Source organism: Lontra canadensis, unplaced genomic scaffold (genome assembly GCF_010015895.1).
Source record: "Lontra canadensis isolate GAN:19392208 unplaced genomic scaffold, GSC_riverotter_1.0 scaffold23, whole genome shotgun sequence".
In the NCBI taxonomy this organism is placed as follows: Eukaryota; Metazoa; Chordata; class Mammalia; order Carnivora; family Mustelidae; genus Lontra; species Lontra canadensis.
The window spans coordinates 5,773,884-5,795,101 of record NW_022631017.1 but is presented as its reverse complement, the minus strand read 5'-3'; the positions used below and the strand labels follow the sequence as shown (position 1 = coordinate 5,795,101).

The 21,218-nt window shown below is 50.1% G+C and overlaps 1 protein-coding gene across 2 annotated transcripts in view; it reads left to right on the top strand.

Moving 5' to 3' along the window:
- PTK7 (protein tyrosine kinase 7 (inactive)) overlaps window positions 1-15,925 on the top strand; it is a 61,141-nt gene extending 45,216 nt beyond the window's left edge. Inside the window, exons 14-20 of one of the 2 annotated variants that reach the window (XM_032862129.1) lie at window positions 1,060-1,263; window positions 2,047-2,202; window positions 2,795-3,027; window positions 3,979-4,059; window positions 13,101-13,252; window positions 14,322-14,500; window positions 15,002-15,925. In XM_032862129.1, the coding sequence (XP_032718020.1) occupies window positions 1,060-1,263; window positions 2,047-2,202; window positions 2,795-3,027; window positions 3,979-4,059; window positions 13,101-13,252; window positions 14,322-14,500; window positions 15,002-15,162 (1,166 nt within the window). In that variant the 3' untranslated portion in view covers window positions 15,163-15,925. The remainder of the gene's footprint in view (window positions 1-1,059; window positions 1,264-2,046; window positions 2,203-2,794; window positions 3,028-3,978; window positions 4,060-13,100; window positions 13,253-14,321; window positions 14,501-15,001) is intronic. The other variant, XM_032862128.1, reaches the window with a different exon arrangement.
- The last annotated feature ends 5,293 nt before the right edge of the window (window positions 15,926-21,218 follow it).

Here is a 21,218-nt window from a genome sequence, read left to right as displayed (position 1 = left end):
GTGTGTGTGTGTGTGTGTGTGTGTTTTGGGAGGTGTGTGTGTGGGGGTGTAGGGGTGGTCTTCTTGTCCTAAAATGCTTCTTCCCAGGTCTCCTGCAGCGGCTGCACATATCTGGGGGGGAGGGGGAGGCAGGGAGGGGAGCAGGCCAGGGTGCTACAGGAAAGTGTTACCATGCCCCGGAGACCCAGAGAGAAAGATCCATCCGGTAAAAGGCTCTGCCAAGAGTCAGGGACTCGGGGTTTGGGTCTGGTCTCTCCTCCCCAGCTCTATGCCCTTGGAGGTGTTATTTCCGCTCCAGGGGCTTGGTTCTACATCTCTAAGATGAGAGTGGTTTCAATGAGAAGTTCTTAAACTTGTAGTTTAGCAGCAGAACTGTTTTTCTAGACAAAATATTCTGTGGAACATTCAATGGATAATAGTGAAATGATAAGGCCTCTTGGTTGAAGTGTTAGGTGTGGGTGGGAGTTGCGAAGTCCTAGTGGTCTCCCTAGCGGGCCTCTCTCCCTCAGTTTCCCTGGTGATTCCTGGCTCCTCTTTCACCATGGGACCCTAGGCCATTGAGAGCCCCTAGTCTGGAAGATCCTTTCCGCAAACACGTTCTTGAAGAGCTTGCTCTGTGTCTGGCCATCTGGGATCCTAAATCAGGAATTCTCAAATGCTGCTCTTCAGGGCCTGGTTCAAGATACCAAGTCCACTCAGGAAGCTTGTCAGCGATAGCGTGGGTTTGTGTTAGCATCCTGACAGGTGTGTTTGTTTTTATGTGTGTCCCTGGCCTCACATCTCAGATGCACCCCAGCTTGGGAATCACTGACCTCAGATCCTTCAGAACTTCTGTGACTTCGGTGGGGCCCTAGGACCCACCCCTTGTTAAAGCCAGAGACGGTGGTGACCCGCCCTGGTTCTCTGGTTTGGTCAGGCCATTGGGTGTCTGGGAGGTGGTCATCGACTAGGAGGTGGTGGGAAGGTGGTCGTCTCTGTAGGGTGGGGAGGGGCTGGGAGCGAAGGAGGGCTGGGTTGGCCTCACTGGGCCCTGCCCAGACCCTTCTCTGTGATTCTCAGACAAGCCAGTGCTGGAGGAGTCCGAGGGCCCAGGCAGCCCTCCCCCCTACAAGATGATCCAGACCATCGGGCTGTCTGTGGGTGCTGCTGTGGCCTACATCATTGCCGTGCTGGGCCTCATGTTCTACTGTAAGAAGCGCTGCAAGGCCAAGCGCCTGCAGAAGCAGCCGGAGGGCGAGGAGCCCGAGATGGAGTGTCTCAACGGTGAGGGATGGCCTGAGGTGGCGGGTTGGTGTGCAGGCGCTGAGCGCCCCCTGGCGGCGAGAGAGAGCGAGAGAACGAATGAGCTGTGGTGCTGGCCTGCTGGGGCTCTAGGCGATCCGGCCCCAACCCCAGCTGGAAGCCTGGAGTTGGCCCATTCCCTGGCCTGGGGAGCTGAGCAGCCTGGTTCACGACCTCCTCATGGGAGGCTCAGGGCCGGCTTCTACCTTGCTGGGCCTATTTCTCCCTGTACCGCTAAACCACAAGCACAATTAATACGTGCCTTCGTATTTCAGTGGCACCACCTGTCTCCTGCCCATTCAGTTCCCCCAGGGGCATCCTGCCAGTTCCCTTGCTCCTGCCCTTCTCACAGAGGCATTGCTGGGTTGCCCCTATCCATTTAGGCATTCCATAGCAGGGCCTGGGTCTCCCTCATTGTGCTTCCCCTTTGTGCCCGGTTAGGGCTTTGTGCAGTGGAGGCCCCACGAAAGCAAAGCCCCTTAGATTGATGCAGTGTTGAGGGGCCGGTGGGCCAGATGAGGCCTGTGTACCTGGTTCCATCTCAGAGGTAGTAGTCAGCTGTGTCCATCAGTGCTTTTACTTTAAGGGATGCCTGTACCCCTACCCCATCAGTACACCAGTTGGACTGGCCTTTTTTGTGTGGAACACCGTGATTGGACCCACTTGTTGGAAGGAGAGGTCTGGGGGAGAGAAGTGAGGTGCCCGTGGTGGCCAGGGTGTCTAGTCTTATGTTGCTGCCTCCCCAACCATGCCTCTTCTTCCCAGGTGGGCCTTTGCAGAACGGGCAGCCCTCCTCGGAGATCCAAGAGGAAGTGGCCCTGACCAGTTTAGGCTCTGGCCCTGCGGCCACCAACAAACGCCACAGCACGACTGATAAGATGCATTTCCCGAGGACCAGCCTGCAGCCCATCACCACACTGGGTATGTCGCCTTGGCTGCAGCGGTCACAGCTTAATGGCAGGCCTGTCTGGAGGCGAGGTTAGGGCTGCTGGCTCCAAGGTCCCTAAAACCCAGAGCCTGGGAGCCAGAGGCAGGAAGCAGAGGGGAGATAATCCGAGTGTGTCCCCACACCTGTACACGGCTCACCACCCTGGCTGTAGTCACTCCCTGTGCCTTATTTACTTGGTGTTTCCTTCAGACTGGCTGCCTTTAAAAACAGAAAAAAACAAAATTAATGCAAGTTAATGTTATTCTAGGAAAAAATGTGAGAAATTACAGATTTGTGGCAGTTAAATTTTTTCTGAGGATACGTTAAAACATGGAGCTATTAACATGTTTTTAAGAGCCCCCTAAAATTCTCACACCAGCTATCCTTTGGAAAATGCTGTACTGTTGGAGACCATGATGCCCAGGGCAGGGCGGAGACTGGTTTGCTCAGGGTTGCCCCCCACGTGGATGGATGGGGTGCAGCCAAGACTCCCCTCTGGGTGACAGAGGGGCAAGGCACCCCCCCCGGGGAGGAGCTCCCCTGCTGGGGTGAGGGCAGCTGGCTGACCCAGACCTGTACCCACAGGGAAAAGTGAGTTTGGGGAGGTGTTCCTGGCGAAGGCGCAGGGCGTGGAGGAGGGGGTGGCGGAGACCCTGGTGCTTGTGAAGAGCCTCCAGAGCCGAGACGAGCAACAGCAGCTGGACTTCCGGAGGGAGTTCGAGATGTTCGGGAAGCTGAACCATGCCAATGTGGTGCGGCTCCTGGGGCTGTGCCGGGAAGCCGAGCCCCACTACATGGTGCTGGAGTACGTGGACCTGGTATGCTGGGGGGAGCCCTGCTGGTTGGGGGGTGCGCACCACGGAGCCTCGTCTCATGTTGTGTCAGCTTGCTGGGAGACGCTTGCCCCCTGTCCCCGCTAGTTCTCCAACACCTGCTGTTCCTTGACTGGTGCTCCCTCCTTCCTGTCTGCCATCCCCTGTGTGTGGGGCTGGTCCCCAGCTTCTCGCTCTGGACACCACCCAGATGCGTCCCAGGTCTCCTTCCTGGACTCGGGTTTTCTTCGGTTTGTCATTTTTCCTTCTCTGCTGGGCTCATCACCCCCCTGAGAATAAAACTTTCCTTCTTGGAAATCCTTTCTGGCATCCTCTCCCCTGTGGGGCACTAGTGTTAGCCCCGTTGCCAGCCTTCTCTTTCCATCTCACCTGTCACGCCTGGAGCTGCCCCATACTCTGAGTTCTCCAACCCACCTAACCTTTACTCCCTTGGTCCTCAGGCTGCTGCTCGTTACATCCTCAGGTTGGCTGGAGAGAGGGGGAGCAGTCCTCCTCCTTGCCACTGGCAAGCCCTTATGAGTAATTGATGTATGTTTCTGCCGCTACTGCTCCCTCAGTATATTTCTTAGGTGATTAAACCCCCGGAGGACAGAGGTGTCCTCTCAGGGGTCTGTGATGGTTAGGAGCTGGTTAGGAATCCACTTGATTCCCTGAGGGCAGGAGTCTTGTCACCTGCCTGTCTGGGGCTCTGCTGAGGGTAGGAATGGCAGTCCTGCTGTCTCTATGACTGAGAGAGCTTCTAGAAGCCATCTCTTATATATTTTTAAAATTCCCACTGGACTTCCCCCAGTGGAGGGGGAGCTGGCCGGGGTGGGTGTACAGGGCCAGGGGCTCTCTCCTGCTCAGCTGGGCGCTCTGGGAGCCCCTGCTGTGGTAAATGCTTTGGAGAGAACAGTTGGCCTCTGACCTGACAGAAGTGCTCGGCTTTTCCCTTAGGGAGATCTCAAACAGTTCCTGAGGATTTCCCAGAGCAAGGATGAAAAACTGAAGCCACAGCCCCTCAGCACCAAGCAGAAGGTGAGGACAGGGCGGGAGAGGTCCTCAAGGGTGGGTCAGGATCAAGGGCCATTGGTGACAGAGGTGCTGCTGATGGAATGTTCCCTGCGGACAAGGCAGGACTTTACATATGTTATGTTATCTTAACCATCACAATAGTCCTCGGAAACAAATGTCATTAGCCTCATTTTGCAGATAAAGAAACTGAGGCTTTGAGAGGTTAAGGGTCTTGTCCCGGATCACATAACTCCCAAATGCCTTTGTGTTGCTGCCCGGTGCCTTCGTTTGGAAGGGCTGCTCTTCACCCTTGCCGCTGGAGTAGGACAGCGGCTCCTGTGGTGAGCGCTGAGCTGGGGGCGCGGTGAGGGCCGGGCAGGCCGGGCTGTGGCCCCCTGAGTGTTCCATCAGCCTCTGAGTGTGGATGACTTCCGTGAAAGGGCTGCTCATGTTTTGCCCACTATGGTTTTCACACTCTCACTCTCACTCGGGCTGCAGGCTGCCCAGCCTTTCCTTCCAGTTCTCCCGCCTTCTGGGCCCAGATAACTGGCCGGGGGCCCCACAGTGAAGGAGACCTGACTTGAAACAGTGAGATAGGGAAAGTTTGCCTACTACCCTCTGCCCACCTCAGACGATTCCTTCTGTGGCCCAGCTCTTTCTGCCCACAGCCTCCTTCCCTCCCCTCTGAAATGGGGCTGTCTCCTTCTCTGGGACTGGGCATCCCACTACCAAGCTGACAGCAGAGTCACCTCAGAGCCGAGTCACAGCTCAGGGCAGGTAGGTAGCAACGGCTAGGGCCCTCCCTTCCAGGTGATGATGGTTCTTTGCCTTGTAGGTCCACCAAGTTCACAGATTCTGGGGGCAGGGCAGACAGGCATGGCTGGTCGATAAGTCAGGGAAATGGGACCCATCACCCCGGTCTCTCTGGGAAAGTCACTCTGCACCCCCAGGCTGACTTCCTCATAGTTATAGATGAATTTACTGAGGCCCACACAGGACAGGGGACCTGGCCCCACATCACCTACAGCTGGCCTCCTGACACCAGGCCCCGGCTCCATCCCCAAGAAGCGGCAGCGACTGTCTGCTGTGGCTGTAGATGGAAAGCCGGGGGACAGGGTGTGCCTCTCCCCCTAAGGAGTGTGTCAGGACATGCAAGGAGCCAGTGAGTCTCTACTGAACCAGTCCCGGCCTCTAGCGGGGTTGCAAAACGGAAACTGCCAGGCATCCTTAGGGCATCTAAGATCTAGTGGGGGAGCTTGGGAAAATGAATATGGCGAGTGCCTTACAGACTTCAGGGACGACACAGAAAGTGAGTGAGAGACAGAAATTAAGAAACACTGAAGACCTCCACATCCTTTAGGTGGACACACGGTGTGGTTAATAAAGAGGGTTTCCTGGGGCGCTTGGGTGGCTCAGTTGTAAAGCCTCTGCCTTCAGCTCAGGTCATGATCCCAGGGTCCTGGAATCAAGCCCCATGTTGGGCTCTCTGCTCAGCCAGGAGTCTGCTTCTCCCTCTCCAATTCCCCCTGCTTGTGTTCTCTCTCTCGCTGTGTCTCTCTCAAATAAATAAGTAAAATCTTAAAAAAAAAAAAAAAAAAAAAAAAAGGTTTCCTGGTTGACAAAGCAGTTTGAGTTCAGTTCTCAAGGAGAGGAAATAGTTGAATGGCAGGAAGGAGATGGCTTCAGGATAGAGGGGAGTCAGGTAGTTTTCTTGGGGACCGGGACGTAGGCAGGCAGAACAGGAAATCAGTTACCTCTGTCACATGACCTGAAGGACTCTCTTTGGCTGAAAGTCATTACCACCTGTGCTAAAGATCTGTCCTCCATTTTTCACCCCTAGCATCGTAAATCTGATGGGGGAGCTTTCATACGTCGTGTTCTGCACAGTCTCAGGACAATATTCAGCATCACATGGGAAGTGGGGTTTGCGTAAAATAAAAAATGCAGGTTCTAGACCAAGGGGATAGAAATGTCTTAGGGTGGGGCCTGAGGACCTACATTTTTCAAACAGGCTCTCCAGCTGATTCTTTTTTTTTTAAAAGATTGATTCATTGATTGATTGATTTGAGAGAGAGCAAAAAAACACAAGCAGGGGGAGCAGCAGAGGGAGAGGAAGAAGCAGGCTCCACACTGAGCAGGGAACCCAGTGCAGGGCTCTATCCCAGGGCACCGGGACTATGACCTGAGCTGAAGGCAGACACTTTACCATCTGAGCCACCCAAGGGCCCCTAAAGTCACACTTTCAAAATACTGTATTTGATACACTTGGTATTTCCTATCTTATTTTTTTTAACCTACTAAATTGATTCTGATACCATGTGGATCTTCATTAGTAACTTGAAAAATACTTGAAAAATCCCCCCAAATAGGGATTCCATGAAAATGTAACTTAGTAGGAAGGATCTACTAAAATCATAGATACTTTCTTATACTAATAATCTAGTGATTATTACTATACTTATACTAATAATCTAGTTATTATTACTTTCTAGTCTTAGGATTCTAGGGGAATGGAAGGAGGAAGAGTTAGTTTGTAAGGGGTGGTGGGCTGGTAGGCGGGGTGCCCCCTGGTCACGTGGAATTGGAACGAGAGTGCCTAGCCGGCCTGGGTGGGCTGTGGGAAGCCCCGGGAGAATTTTAGGACCACAGCGGGATAGCACTGGAAATCAGACACAGGCCCTGGGTGTTGGCGTAATTAGAGATAATGCATGTTTGAGTCGCTAATGAGGTGATGGAGATTTTGAAGTCTGGGGGCCATAACCTGTGACATGTCTGTGGGTCCCGGCAAGCTAAGGACAGGACCAGGAGCAGGCTCAGCTTAGCATGCCTCGAGGACAGCAGTGTGTGCAGTCAGATGCTGCAAGGGTTAGACAGAATGTGGGCAAGCCCTGAGGCTGGCATGTTGGTTGTGTAGATAGGTCCTGTGTGGTGGTGGCTTGGGTCAGTGGTTCTGAAGAATTTCTGGCCATGATGGAAATAGTTTATTGCTGCTGCTGTCCAGTGTGGTAGTCACTAGCCTCATGGGGCTACTGAGCATTTAGAATGTGGCTAGAGCTACTGAGGAACTGAATTCTTAATTTCATTAAGTTTTAATTTACTTAAGGAGCCACACAGGGCAAGGGGCTACTGTTTTGGACAACAAGGGTTTAGACCATTGTTTCACTTTTTTTTCCCCTGATGTTAACGAAGTATGGTTTTATGTAACTTTTTAACATGTTCTGCATTCAGTTTGCTTTTTCCTGAACCATTTCTCAAACTCACGAGCCCTGGTGTCAGGCTCCTGCTCAGCAGGGAGTCTGCTTCTCCCTCTCCCTCTGCTGCTCCCTGCTATCCTTGCCCTCCCCCCAAATAAAGTACGTAAAAAATATTTTAAAAAATAGCTTTAAGGGGCGCCTGGGGTGGCTCAGTGGGTTAAAGCCTCTGCCTTCGGCTCAGGTCATGATTCCAGGGTCCTGGGATCGAGCCCCGCATCGGGCTCTCTGCTCAGCAGGGAGCCTGCTTCCTCCTCTCTCTCTCTGCCTGCCTCTCTGCCTACTTGTGATCTCTGTCAAATAAATAAATAAATCTTAAAAAAAGAAAAAAAATAGTTTTAAAAGAGTCACACGTTCTACCGACTGAGCCAGTCAGGGGCCCCTATTTTCAGGTTTTTGAGGAGCCTCCATACTATTTTCTAGAATGGCTGCACCAATTTACATTCCCATCAACGGTGCACAAGAGTTCCTCTTTCTCCACACTCTTGCCAACATTTGTTACTTCCTGTCTTTTTGATACTAGCCATTCTGACAGGCGTAAGGTGGTATCTCACTGTAGTTTTGATTTGCGTTTTCTCAATGATGAGTGATGTTGAACACCTTCTTATGTGTCTGTTGGCCATCTGGATGTAGACCATTATTTTTATTTTATTTTTTAAAAGATTTTATTTATTTGAGAGAGAGAGCATGAGAGGGGAGAAGGTCAGAGGGAGAAGCAGACTCCCTGCTGAGCAGGGAGCCCGATGCGGGACTCGATCCTGGGTCTCCAGGATCATGACCTGAGCAGAAGGCAATTGCTTAACCAACTGAGCCACCCAGACACCCCTAGACCTATTTTTAAAACTTTTCTCGACTGAGACCAGTTGCCAAAAAAACACATTTTGTATCACAAGCCATCACATGTGTGTGTATGTACATATTTTAATGAAAACAGTTTTAAGAATGACATTTACCCTTACTATTAGGTACTCTGATATTTTCTATTCCATTTAAAAGTTTTATTGCTAGTTAAGATGGACTGAATTGGTTTCATGACATACTAACAGGTTGTGACCATAGTTCCCAAGCCGCCCGTGGAGGCAGGGGCGTCCACAGGGATGTCACTGGCCAGTGCACACAGACTGAGATCTGTCTTTGGAGTGACCCCCACCCTTGGTGTGCGGGTTTGGCTCTTCTGCCGGCTTTTCCGTGACCCTGGGAGCCAGGCCAGTGAAGCGGCTCAGAGGCAGCCAGGGATGCTGTAGGGTCTGTAGGGTCTGTCTGTAGCCAGCACCCCACCCCGGGGCTTGCTGATGAGCAGACAGCCCTTCCTGTGCCCCCATCACCAGCGATATGATGCAGGAGAGGCAGCTGCGGTATTGAGGAAAGAGCTAGGCTCTGGCATTGGGTGGGGGAGTACAAAGCCTGGCATGGGACTGTGGGTAGACGGAGGATGGCCCCCACCCTACAGAGTGCAAGCAGGAGAGGCAGCCAGCCTCGCTCAGGGCTCGGCACACTGTAGGGACTCGACACGTTCCTGTGCCCTTTTCTCTGATTGGGTGCTCTCCTCCTTGCAGCAGCCCATCTGCCACTCCCATGCACTAGTTTGTTTGCCCTTTCCAACATCAAGAGCATAGAAGCAGATTGCCCCGGACGCCTGGGGGGCTCAGTCAGCTAAGCGTCTACCCTTGGCTCAGGTCATGATCCCAGGCTCTGGGATAGAGTTCTGCCTCGAGCTCCTTGCTCAGTGGGGAGTCTGCATTTCCCTCTGCCTGCCACTCCCCCTGCTTGTGCTCTGTCTCTGACAAATAAAGAAATAGAATCTTAAAAAAAAAAAAAAGCAGATTAACCATAATCTTTGTAGCTTTTTTCTTTCTTTAAGATTTTCATTTATTTGAGAGAGAGAAAATGAGCAAGGTAGGGGGAGGTATAGGGGAGAGAGAGAGAAGCACGCTCCCCACCGAGCAGGGAGCCTGACTCGGGGCTCGATCCCCGGACCCTGAGATTATGACTGGAGCCAAAGGCAGATGCATAACCAACTGAGCCACCCAGGCGTCCCTATGAGCTACTGTCATTATTGGCCCACACATGGGCTGCTTTTACTTAGTGTTATTTTAAAATTTTTATTTACTTATTTATTTAAAAGATTTTATTTATTTATTTATTAACAAAGAGAGACACAGTTTAAGAGAGAGAGAGGACACAAGCAGGGGGAGTCGGGGAGGGAGAAGCAAGCTTCCCACTAAGCAGGGAGTCCAGTGTGGGTCTCGATCCCAGGACCCGGGGATCATGACCTGAGCCAAAGGCAGACGCTTAACGACTAAGCCACCCAGGCACCCACTTAGTGTTATTTTTTGTGTTTATTGACAGTGTGTGTGTGTGTGTGTGTGTGTGTGTGTGTGTGTTTGGTAAGTTTTATTTTGATAATTCAAGCTTCAAAGAGTGTAGGAATAGTTCAAGGAACTTGTACAAACCATTTACCCAGATTCTGTCATTTGTATTTCGCCCCATTGACTTTCTCTTTTTCTCTCCATGGGTACATGGATATTAGTTTCATGCATTTTTTTTTGCCCTGAACCACCTGAGATAAATTGGAGGCAGCCTTTTGACATTTCATAATCAGATATATGTAGAACGATATCACGGGACCTTGATTATTATTTCTGTGCTGACGTCACTTGCTGGCCACATTCTGGTCTTCACCTCTCTATAATGGCATTCCTCAGCGGCTGACTTCTCCCTTATGGGTCCCGTATGGACCTGTATGCCAGGAGAAACACACAGCTGGCCAGTGACTTGTTGAATAATCTTTCCCAGGGACCGTTTTTCATTTGTTTGCTTTGGTTTTTTTGTTTGTTTGTTTGTTTGTTTAATTTTATTTATTCATGAGAGAGAGAGAGAAGCAGAAGGAGAAGCAGGCTCCCCACTGAGCAGGGAGCCCAATGTGAGACTTGATCCCAGGACCCCAGGATCATGACCTGAGCTGAAGGCAGATGATTAACCATGTGAGCCACCCAGGTGCCCCAAGTTTGCTTTGTTTTTATCTACAAGGAAATGCTTCAGATCACATGCGTCCCCAGTGGTTGCTCCTGAGGTTTGGATATAAGGTGACAGAGGGGCTGTGGATCTTCCAAGCACCCTTCTGGCCTTCTGCTTTTCCCTGTGGGCATGGACCACCTTCTTCCTGGTGGTGGCAACCCTCTGCAGATACAGTTCTCATCTCCCCTCCAGACTACCCTCTTGCCGAGAACCCCATCCTCCTGTGCCTACTATATTCCACCGGCGCCCAGTGGTGTGTGGTACACAGTAGGTGCTCAATATTTGTTCAGTGCATTGATACATACTTTAAAATGTTACTATAACTGAATTGTAATTCCATTTAATATGTTACATCATACATATGACATCATACACATGGCTCGACTTTTTTTTTTAAAAGATTTTATTTATTTATTTGATGGGGAGAGACACAGCGAGAGAGGGAACACAAACAGGAGTAGTGGGAGAGGGAGAAGCAGGCCTCCCGCTGAGCGGGGAACCTGATGTGGGGCTGGATCCCGGGACCCGGGGATCATGACCTGAGCCAAAGGCAGACGCTTAACAGCTGAGCCACCCAGGCACCCCAATGGCTTGATGTTTTAAAAAGGGTATCAGTGAAAAATATCCCCCACTGTCTTACACTTTGGAAAAGAATTTGGCACTATTTTATAGAGCTAGAGATACTCTTAGTCCATGACACTTGCCTCAGCATCTTAAAAAACTTGTGCATGTAGGGGCACTTGGGTGGCTCAGTGGGTTAAAGCCTCTGCCTTCGGCTCAGGTCATGATCCCAGAGTCCTGGGATTGAGCCCCACATCAGGCTCTCTGCTTAGCAGTGATCCTGCTTCCTCCTCTCTCTCTGCCTGCCTCTCTGCCTACTTGTGATCTCTCTCTCTCTGTCAAATAAAATAAAATCTTTAAAAAAACCCAAAACCCTCGTGCACGTGTACCCATCAGAAGAGTCATAGCAGCCCTGTTCTTAGAAGAACTGGAAAAAAGAAAACAAACACAAATATCCATTGGTATTGGAATAAATGAGTTGTGGCATATTCCTGCTGAAAAGGGACAGAGTACAGTGGTCCCTGCAAAAAAAAGGCTAAATCTCACAGTGTTGTATGGAAGGGTCAAGGCACAAAAATGTAGGCATTCTGTATGCTTCCAGCTTTGTCCGGTTCCAGAACAGCAATACTAAGTTCTGTTGTTTAGGAATGTATGTGTCAGTGGTAAAACTATAAAGAACGACCAAGAAACGATTATAGAAGTTGGGATAGCGGTTACCTCTGAGCGGGAGAGTATATGATAAGGAAGGAGCCCTTGTGGCTTCGGGGATTCTGGTGTCATTGGGTTTTGTTTCTATTTGTTTACTTAGTGATAGTTGCCTGGGTGTGAGCATTATAATTATTTCTGGAAGTGTATATATATTTTACGGATTCTTCTATATGCAGTTCAGAATTTAAATAGTAATAAGGGGTAAGTAATGGGTGGCTCAGTCAGTTGAGTGTCTACCTTTGACTCAGGTCATGATCTCAGTCCTAGGATCAAGTTCCACATCAGGCTCCCTGCTCAATGGGGAGCCTGCTTCTCCCTCTCCCTCTGCACCCCCCCAACTTGTGTGTTCTCTCTCTTGCTCTATCTCAGATAAATAAATAAAATCTTTATTAAAAAAATTTCTTTTTAATGATTTTATTTACTTGACAGCAAGAGAGGGAACACAACCAGGGCAAGTGGGAGAGAGAGAGAAGCAAGCTTCCTGCTGAACAGGAAGCCCAACGTGGGCCTTGATCCCAGGACCCTGGGATCATGACCTGAGCGGAAGGCAGACGCTTAGCCAACTGAGCCACCTAGGCATCTCGTTTCCCTACTTTTTTCTACTCTGTACCCAATTCCTTTCCTTGGAGGCAACCAGTTATACATGTATGTACATTCTCTCACACACACACACACACACACACACACACACACACACACACACATTTTGTTGTTGTTTTGTTTGTTCTAAACACTGCTAGAGGAAAATTCATGATTTTGAAGTAAAAAGGAACAACCCATAAACATGTAAACTATGATTACTGCCCAGTTCTTTTCCTCCCCTCCCCCCTTTTAAAAAGATTTATTTGGGGTGTCTGGGTGGCTCAGTCTGTTAAGCCTCTGCTTTTGGCTGGGGTCGTGATCCCAGGGTCCTGGGTTTGAGCCTTGCATTGGGCTCCCTGCTCGGCGGGAAGCCTGCCTCTCCCTCTCCTCCCTGCTCATGCTCTCTCTCACAATCTCTCTCTCTCTCTCTCTCAAATCAATAAAATCTTTAAAAAAATGCCTTAAAAAGATTTATTTATTTCAGAGAAAGAGTGTGTGTGACCATTGAGGAGAGAATTTCAAGCAGATTCCCCACTGAGCTGAGCCCAAAGCAGGGCTCGACATGGGGCTCGATCTCCCAGCCCTAAGATCTTAACCTGACTGAGCCCCCCAGGCACCACCTGCCCAGTTATTTTTCACCCAACAAGGGGTCAGTGTTTGGTCTCCCTGCCCCATGTGCCATTTATCTCATCTAACACCTGCTGTGTGCCAGAGTAGTTCCAAGAGCATAATTTCATTTAGCTCGGTTCTTCTAACAAGCCAGTGAGACAGGTGCTGTTAGTAGCCGCATTTTACAGAGAAGGAAAGCGAGGCTATTGTATCTTTGCTTTGGGGCTTCCTATGCATCACGCTGATGGCATTGAGACCTCACCAAGGGTTGTGTCAAAGACAGTCATCTTGATCTCTAGTCCTGGGCTGCTCTGACAGGCCTCTTTCTCGCTGCAGGTGGCACTGTGCACCCAGGTGGCCCTGGGCATGGAGCACTTGTCCAACAATCGTTTTGTGCACAAGGACCTGGCCGCTCGGAACTGCCTGGTCAGCGCTCAGAGACAGGTGAAGGTGTCGGCCCTGGGGCTCAGCAAGGACGTGTACAACAGGTAGAAGGGCCCCAGTTGGGTATGGCGAGGGGCAGACGGCGGGTGGGGCTTGGGGGTGTGTGGGAAAGGGCTTAGCATCCATTTGGCCCAACGCTGGAGGGCTTGGGAGGGGACAGAGCCTCCCCATCCTTTCTTCAAAGGTGCCGCAGCCTTCCTAGCCAGTGGACCCTGAGGCTTAGACATTATCTCTAGGGGTAAAATGTTAACCTTTTTTAAAATAATTAATCAAACTTTATAACAGTTCATGTATAATTTAACTATTCATACGGTTCCCTCTGCAACTTCCTGAATTCGGTAATCACTGTATTGAAGCCCAGGGCTTCGAGCTAAGCAGCTGTGGCTAGGGACTGCCCTGGGGTGCCAGGAAACACCACACAGCCTCTTGGGGACCTCCCTGCGGGTCACTCCGGCTCTGCGCCACCACAGCGCGTCTGGCTGTTAGCTTGAGTCCTAATTGGTTTATCGCTAGTAAAGCTTTTGAAGTTTTCACTCCATTTAATGTGTCCTTGTTTGTTTTTTTACATTTTGTTTTAAACAGAAAAATATATATGATTGTTAGCTTTTAAAACTATTAACGTTGAGGCAAATTTTGATTCTTTTGTAAAAATTTTATTTGTTCATTAGAGAGGGAGAGAGAGCATGAGGAGGGAGAGTGGGAGAGGGAGAAGCAGGCTCCCCGCTGAGCAGGGAGCCCGATGCGGGGCTCGATCCTAGGACCCTGAGATCATGACCTGAGCTGAAGGCAGATGCTTAAGCGACTGAGCCACCCAGGGTCGCCCCCCCGCCGCCTTTTTTTTTAAGCTTTAAATTTTGATTCTTAATGGAATTTTTAGCCACCAGACCCCACATGGATGCCTCTAAATTTTCATCCAGCATACCCCAGTGCTCAGCCTAAATGCTACCAATTTCTCTGAATGCCTTGCTGGAGAAAAGCTGGGTTCTAGCCTGGGTATGAGAGCCAGGTCTGGGATGAGGTTGGGATCCCAGGCCGTGTGCCCCATTGTACCCTGTGGTACTCCGTGGGCCATGGAGGCCCCGCCCCATGCCTGTGCATGTTTCTCTCCTATAGCGAGTACTACCACTTCCGCCAGGCCTGGGTGCCACTGCGCTGGATGTCCCCCGAGGCCATCCTGGAGGGGGATTTCTCCACCAAGTCGGATGTTTGGTCCTTTGGCGTGCTGATGTGGGAAGTGTTCACCCATGGAGAGATGCCCCACGGCGGGCAGGCGGACGATGAAGTGCTGGCTGGTAGGCAGTTTGTGTTTCTGAAGGATGATTCCAGATAATCTCCAGGTGCAGGGTCTGCTCAGGGTCCCTGGGCCCACCAAGCCTGCCTCACTTCCCAGGGCTGGTGTTAGTAGGTGTCCAGATATGGCTACCCCAGCTGAAATACTGATTAAGTAATACTTTGATACCGGTTGGTAAATAGTCCTTGACCCCAGTGCCCAGTCCAGCCACTCTGACGCCTGCCCGTTGACCCCACTTTGGTCCTCATGCATTGGGTGCCTCCTGTGGACCCTGCCCTCACCAGCCAGAGAGAGCTGGGGCCAGGATCACGGGAGCCATCACCTTTGATTACAAGATACTTCCCGTATGCCCCTTGCTGGAGTCAGTGCCCATGTACCACTCACTGGCCAGTGCCCCTGACCCCAAGTCGCCCTCGTGTGGCTGCTTGGGGAACTACGGGCTCCACCGGGTGGGACAGGTGTTGAAATGTTTTGAGTAAGACTCCATCCATCTTCCCTGCAGACTTGCAGGCTGGAAAGGCTAGACTCCCACAGCCTGAGGGCTGCCCTTCCAAGCTCTACCGCCTGATGCAACGCTGTTGGGCCCTCAGCCCCAAGGACCGGCCGTCCTTCAGCGAGATCGCCAACACCTTGGGAGACAACCCTGCAGACAGCAAGCCGTGAGGAAGGAGCCCAGGCAGGCTGTGCCTCAGGATGGCATGGGCCGGGGAGGATTTCTTCAGGGGCGCCCACAGCATGATGGGCAAGATCCCTGTCCTCCTTGGCCCCTGGAGCCCTGCCCTGGGACCACAGGCACTATTAAGGTCTGGGCAGGGCCTGGACTTTCCTCCTCTCCCTTATCCTCAGCCCTGGGGCAGGCTGATTCAGACCCAGACTGAGTGACTAGGGCCTTGAGCTGGGCAGCTTTCTCTGCCACCCCTTCCCCCATCAGGGACAGTGTGGGTACCTCAGGTAACCCCAGTTTCTGGCCTGGGTCTCCTCCCATTGACCAGGTCCAGTTCTGCCACTCACCTGCCAAGTTGGCCCAGGGAGGGCTAGGCTGGAGATGAGCCAGGTCTGAGGGGAATTCCTTAATATACTCAAGTTTCTGGATAGTTCTGGTCCCTGGGGCCTACCCTGGGCTCTGCACCAGGATTACAGAGGATGTGCCAGTGAATCCTCCCCCCCGTGGACTTGTGCACACTGACCCAGACCCATGCCTCCTCCCCACCCTTCTCTCCTTTCCTCATCCTAAGTGCCTGGCAGATGAAGGAGTTTTCAGGAGCTTTTCACACTATATAACCCGCCCTTTTTGTATGCACCGTGGGCGGCTTTTGTATGTACTTGCAGCGTGGGGTGGGGGGCATGGGAGGGAGGGGTGGGCCCTGGAGGAGGTGGGGAGGGTGGGCCACCCCTGCCTCACACCTTTATTGTTGTTGTTGTTGTTGTTTGTTTGTTCTGTTTTTTTTTTAAACACTCGCTGCTCTCAATAAAGAAGCCTTTTTTACAGCCTGCTTCTGATGCTCATTCCCTGCCCTTGTCCATGGATGGTGTCCCTTTGTCCCTCACTTATCAGAAGTGTCCATGTGCTGTCATGAAGTCTCACGGGGTTTGGACGGGAATGACAACTAGACACTGGCCTTTCTCTCTGGTTCACGGGGCATTGAGAATATGGGCCTAGAGGATGCAAGGCCACTTCTTGTCCCTGTGACCCTCTGTTGCTCTCTGACTGCCAACTACTTATTCTTTGCTGGTTGGCTTAATCCTCCCGCTCAGGTGGGGAGGGTAGAAGGTGGGGAGTCTGGGGGCAAGTTAGAGTTGGATTGGAGAAGGAGTTAATGATGGATTCAAGTCTCTGAATCCCTGTACGACTCTTGGAGAGAGAGCGAGCAGGTAGAACAGAACAGAGGGATAGTGCCTGATGCCTCATGGATGCCCTTGCTGAGGGCACTCAACTGGTTTGATTCCCAACCCTTTGTTAGTTAATTAGTTAGTTAGACTTAGTGTCATCAGTCATACTCTGCCTTATTCCAGTAACTTTAGCCTGGTTCCCCATCCAAGAGAAAGTAGTCCATAACTCAATCTTAACTCTGAAATTTCTCTGGTTCCTTCTATTCCTCATCACACTTCTCATTAATGAAAATAACATCTAATACGTATTGGATACCTGCTTTATACCAGTGACTTTGCTAAGCACTTAACATGCGTTATCCTGTTTAATCTCTGCAAATAGTCTAGAGCCAGATACTATTGTTCCCATTTCTAGGATTAGGAAACTGAAACTCAGAGTGGTTGGGTAGTTTCCCCAAGGTCGCACAGCCAGTAAGTGAGCCACTTACTCGTTGATAGACAGTGTGTTATAGCCCACAGATGTGCTGGAGTGAAAAAAAAATTCAAGAACAATTTTTCGAGAACATTGTTTTACAAAGTGTGGGTTGCAGCTGGCATTCAAAAAAGAATGAAACGGGGCACCTGGGTGGCTCAGTCAGTTAAGCGTCTGCCTTCAGTTCAGGTCATGATCCCGGGGTCCTGGGATCAAGTCCCATGTTGGGCTCCTTGCTCAGCAGGGGTGTGCTTCTTCCTCTCTGTGCTCTCTCTCTCTCAAGGAAATACATAAATATCTTAAAAAATAAAATAAAATTTAAAAAAAAAAGAATGAAACAATAGAAACTATGAGAGTACATTGGATACCTTAAGTGTAAGTGTTCTTTTACAAAATGTGATATTGAATATGTTTGTGTGTCTTGGATTATGTCAGCTCTTGGGGTGGCGATCCTGTATAATAAGCCCCTAAATTTCAGTTCTTACAACAATTTATTTTTGTCACGCATGAATCTGCAGGTTGGCGAGGTTCAGCTGATCTTGGCCGGACCTGGTGGAGTTGAGCTGGGCTTGGCTCCAGGCTGTAGGTCTGGCCTGGGTCTCCTCTGTGGGCCCCAGAGCATGCTCTGCTGCAGGGCAGTAATGTAAGGGGTCCTGCTGGATCCCACATGGACATATGTCACCATGAGTCTATTAACGTTTCATCGGCCAAAGCAGGTCACATGTTGAAACCCAACATCAAAACCAGGAGGAGATAATGCAGAGTCACATGGCAAAGATGTTGGATGTGTAATTCCACTCAAAGTGTGAAGAATTGGGGGCAGCGATCTAATTCACCATAAGCCGTGATGTAAAATGAGTTCTTAACTGTGGGTTGTGCTCAGAAGTCCTAGGAAGATACAAGTACTCTAGAAAGCCAAGCACTAACCCTCCTCTCGCTCCTGGTCTTCCCTAACGGCTCAGCCACCGCTAACACTGCTCATTGCATCTGCCTTTTCAGACTCTCCTCTCTTGACTTTGGCATTGGTACACCGTCTCCACCTTCTGCCTGCCTGCCCCAGAGCCAGCTGTTCTGGATTCTCTCCTTGGCTTTGCTCTCTCCATGTGCTCACCCTCAGGAATCTTGTCTCATTTCCTGGGGCTTTAATTGGCCCTTCGGTGTGCATAATTCCCACAGCATTAGCTCAGATTCTAGCTTCACCCTCAAGCTGCAGACACACACTCCCCATTTCCTGCAGATCATTTCCCACTGCCTGCTTTCCGGGGCCCTCACTGAACTCTCTCTCTCTCACAACCTTGCTTCTCCAGCCAGGGCCTCTTTTTCTGTCAATGGTACTGATTTGGGGGAGATGGTCACCCTTACTCCCATCCATTGTGAGTCCTCCTCTCTGTGCACCCCCTCCCCTGTGCAGCCCGTCATCAGAATCCATTTATTCTACCCCTACCCTATTTCTATCTTTTTTTTTTTAAAGATTTTATTTATTTATTTGACAGAGATCACAAGTAAGCAGAGAGGCAATCAGAGAGTGAGAGGGGAAAGCAGGCTCCCTGCCGAGCAGAGAACCCAATGTGGGGCTCCATCCCAGGACCCTGGGATCATGACCTGAGCTGAAGGCAGAGGCTTCAACCCACTGAGCCACCCAGGCACCCCCTATTTCTATCTTTGCTTAATTTTAAGAGAAAAAAACAAGGGCGCCTGGGTGGCTCAGTGGGTTAACCCTCTGCCTTTGGCTCAGGTCATGATCTCAGGGTCCTGGGCTCGAGCCCCGCATCAGGCTCTCTGCTCAGCAGGGAGCCTGCTTCCCCCTCTCTCTCTGCCTGCCTCTCTGCCTACTTGTGACCCCTCTCTCTCTGTCATATAAATAAATAAAATGTTTTTTAAAAAAAGAAAAAACAAAAAAATAATGATCATGGAAGAAGTCAAATGGTACAGACTTGGAGAAAGCAAAACACACACTCCTCTCTCCAACTCTACTCTCCAGTGGGAAGCACTAGCAGTGTCTGGAGTGTGGCTTTCCAGACTTTCCCTGGGCACACTGAGTCAACAACCTCTTTTCCTTTCTATTCTCTCTAACGCTACCATCGCCGCAAGATCTATTCTCCACAAAGAGTCCTTGTGTAAAGCTTAATTCCAAATGCCAACACTTAGAGTGGTAGTTTTTGGTTTTCTTTTCTTTCTTTTTTTTCTTGTGTGTGTGATAAGTCATTTTTTAAAGCAGTCCTTAATTTTTGTTCTGGTATAACTTGGGTGATAAAAATCAGGAGAAAGAAAGAAAGGTCAAGGTGGGAATGGTGTAGTATCTGGGGCATCTGGCTGGCATTCTGATGCCCCTCTGGAGGTCCTTCATGTCTGGGGTGGACATGAGCTCCCATCTTCCACGGGGGCTACTGTGATACAGGCCTTATCGGAGAAGTACCAAACTCACATTCCAGAGAGGCCAGGCCAGGCACTTATCTGAGCTCAGTGAGCTGTGTGGAGCCTATAGTGAACCTGAGAGCAGAGGCGTCTGCTATGGCCCCTGCTCAGTTCAGGTCAAGGCTCTAGTGCTGTTGGGGGTGCCAGACCCGGAGTTAATGTATTGAGAGATTCCAGACTTTTATGTAAAAACCTGATTTCAAAATATTCTATGGCACCAACAAAACATATCTGTGAGCCACTTCTTGATTTTTGCCTTTATTCATATCGACAGTTTTGGCTCCTGAGCCTACAGTAATTCAGTCTGATGTGGCTGTGGTGCCCCGCCCACCCCTCCCCCCAACCCATGGTGACAAAGGATTGTGAAAATGAAGCCATCCCAGCCCGAAGAGCTGGGGCACTAACGCTCGTGGGCAGTGGCCCAGGGATTGGGTGAAATGGGAGAGGTCAATCTATTTGAAGGGAAACTTAAGAACTGTATTCATTCCACACACCATGCCTGGTGAATGTGGCAGACAGTAGCTGTCCTCTGGGCATACCACTGCTAAGGCTTGTCAATCCTGCATGGGTCTAAATTAGGGGAGGGTCTCAAAAAATTGTCTTTAGAAGTGAGGAAGGAATCAGCCCAGGGCTGTGGTTTTAAGACTGCCCTGCTCAGACAGATCACAGTCCCAAGCACCATTTGTGGCCCCTTCTTGGGGCTCTGCTGGAACCTATTTATGTATTTGACCTGTTCTTCCTCTTGAGCTAACACATTCCGTATGTTAAACTACCTGTGATGTAAAGTAAATTAGGGAAAGGGGGGGAAAAAACCCACCTCTTTGAAGCTATTGGGAATTGGGGAAGAGTAGGACTCTTAATTCCCATAGGTAAGGGTTTGATGATACTACTAATACACACATTAGTTCTCACAAATCACTTGAACATACCTTGTTTCAGTATTTCTCAAAGTCCTTGGACATGACTTACAGTAGGAAATGCAATTGACATTGTTATCTGGTTGGCACATTGAGCCATATGAAATTGACAATATACTACCCTCTTGACCTATAAAATGGCCATTTTATATGGTTCAATGTAAAAATAATGCAAACAAAAGTTCTAGGCAAAAATATTTGCCCTAGTGTTTTGTAATACATATTAATTTATTATTTTAAATGCTCATTGCAGTACACTGAAGTCATTTCATTATCGTTACCACTAATGGGTCACAACAGACTGCTTTATTTAATCTTCACAAAAACTTTTAAGGCAGGAATCATCATTCCCCCATCCCCTTAAAGGCAACCAGATGTTTATCCCAGCGATGAGGTTATTATTCCAGGAGCTCCTGTTAACTATCCACTGACCACTTACTCTATGCTTTAGCCTTTATCTCATTTAATCTGCATTAAGATCCCAACATGGGATGGGTACCAACAATGAGGAATATGATGGAATTTGGAGAAGCCCAATACTTGTTTCCAGCCACAGGGATACAAAGAGGCTGATTGCAGATTTGAAAATTTTCTGTAACAGCAAAGCCCAACCTATTTTCACGGCTTTGGAGCTGAGACCTCGACCCATACCTTGAACATGGGCTTTGTCCCGCTCCTGTTCTAACTACCCACACCCCCACCATGGGTTATCCACAGAAGGGTGTGTGTGTGTGTTTGTGTGTGTGTATACGCGCTGCGCTGGCTGGCTGGCTTGCTTAGTTGCTGAAACTTTCTGCCTGGCTCTGCTTTTTCCCAGGCTTTTGCACAGGCGGTGGGGTGGGCTTTATCCTCGGGACCATCCCCTCCCCCAGCCCAGACCGCAGCTGGAAGTCTTCACGGATCTTCATCTCGTCTCCCTGCCCCCTTCGGGGACCGGGAAGCCGACTGTCTCCCCCGGTCTTTTCCAGATGTCCGTCTGCCAAAGATCCCTCTAGTATAGAGGATGATGAATGAGGACCAGGGAGCCGGCCTGGTGGGAAAGTGTCGTCGCCTTGAAAAGAGAGGGAAAGGGAAAGGAAGTCGCG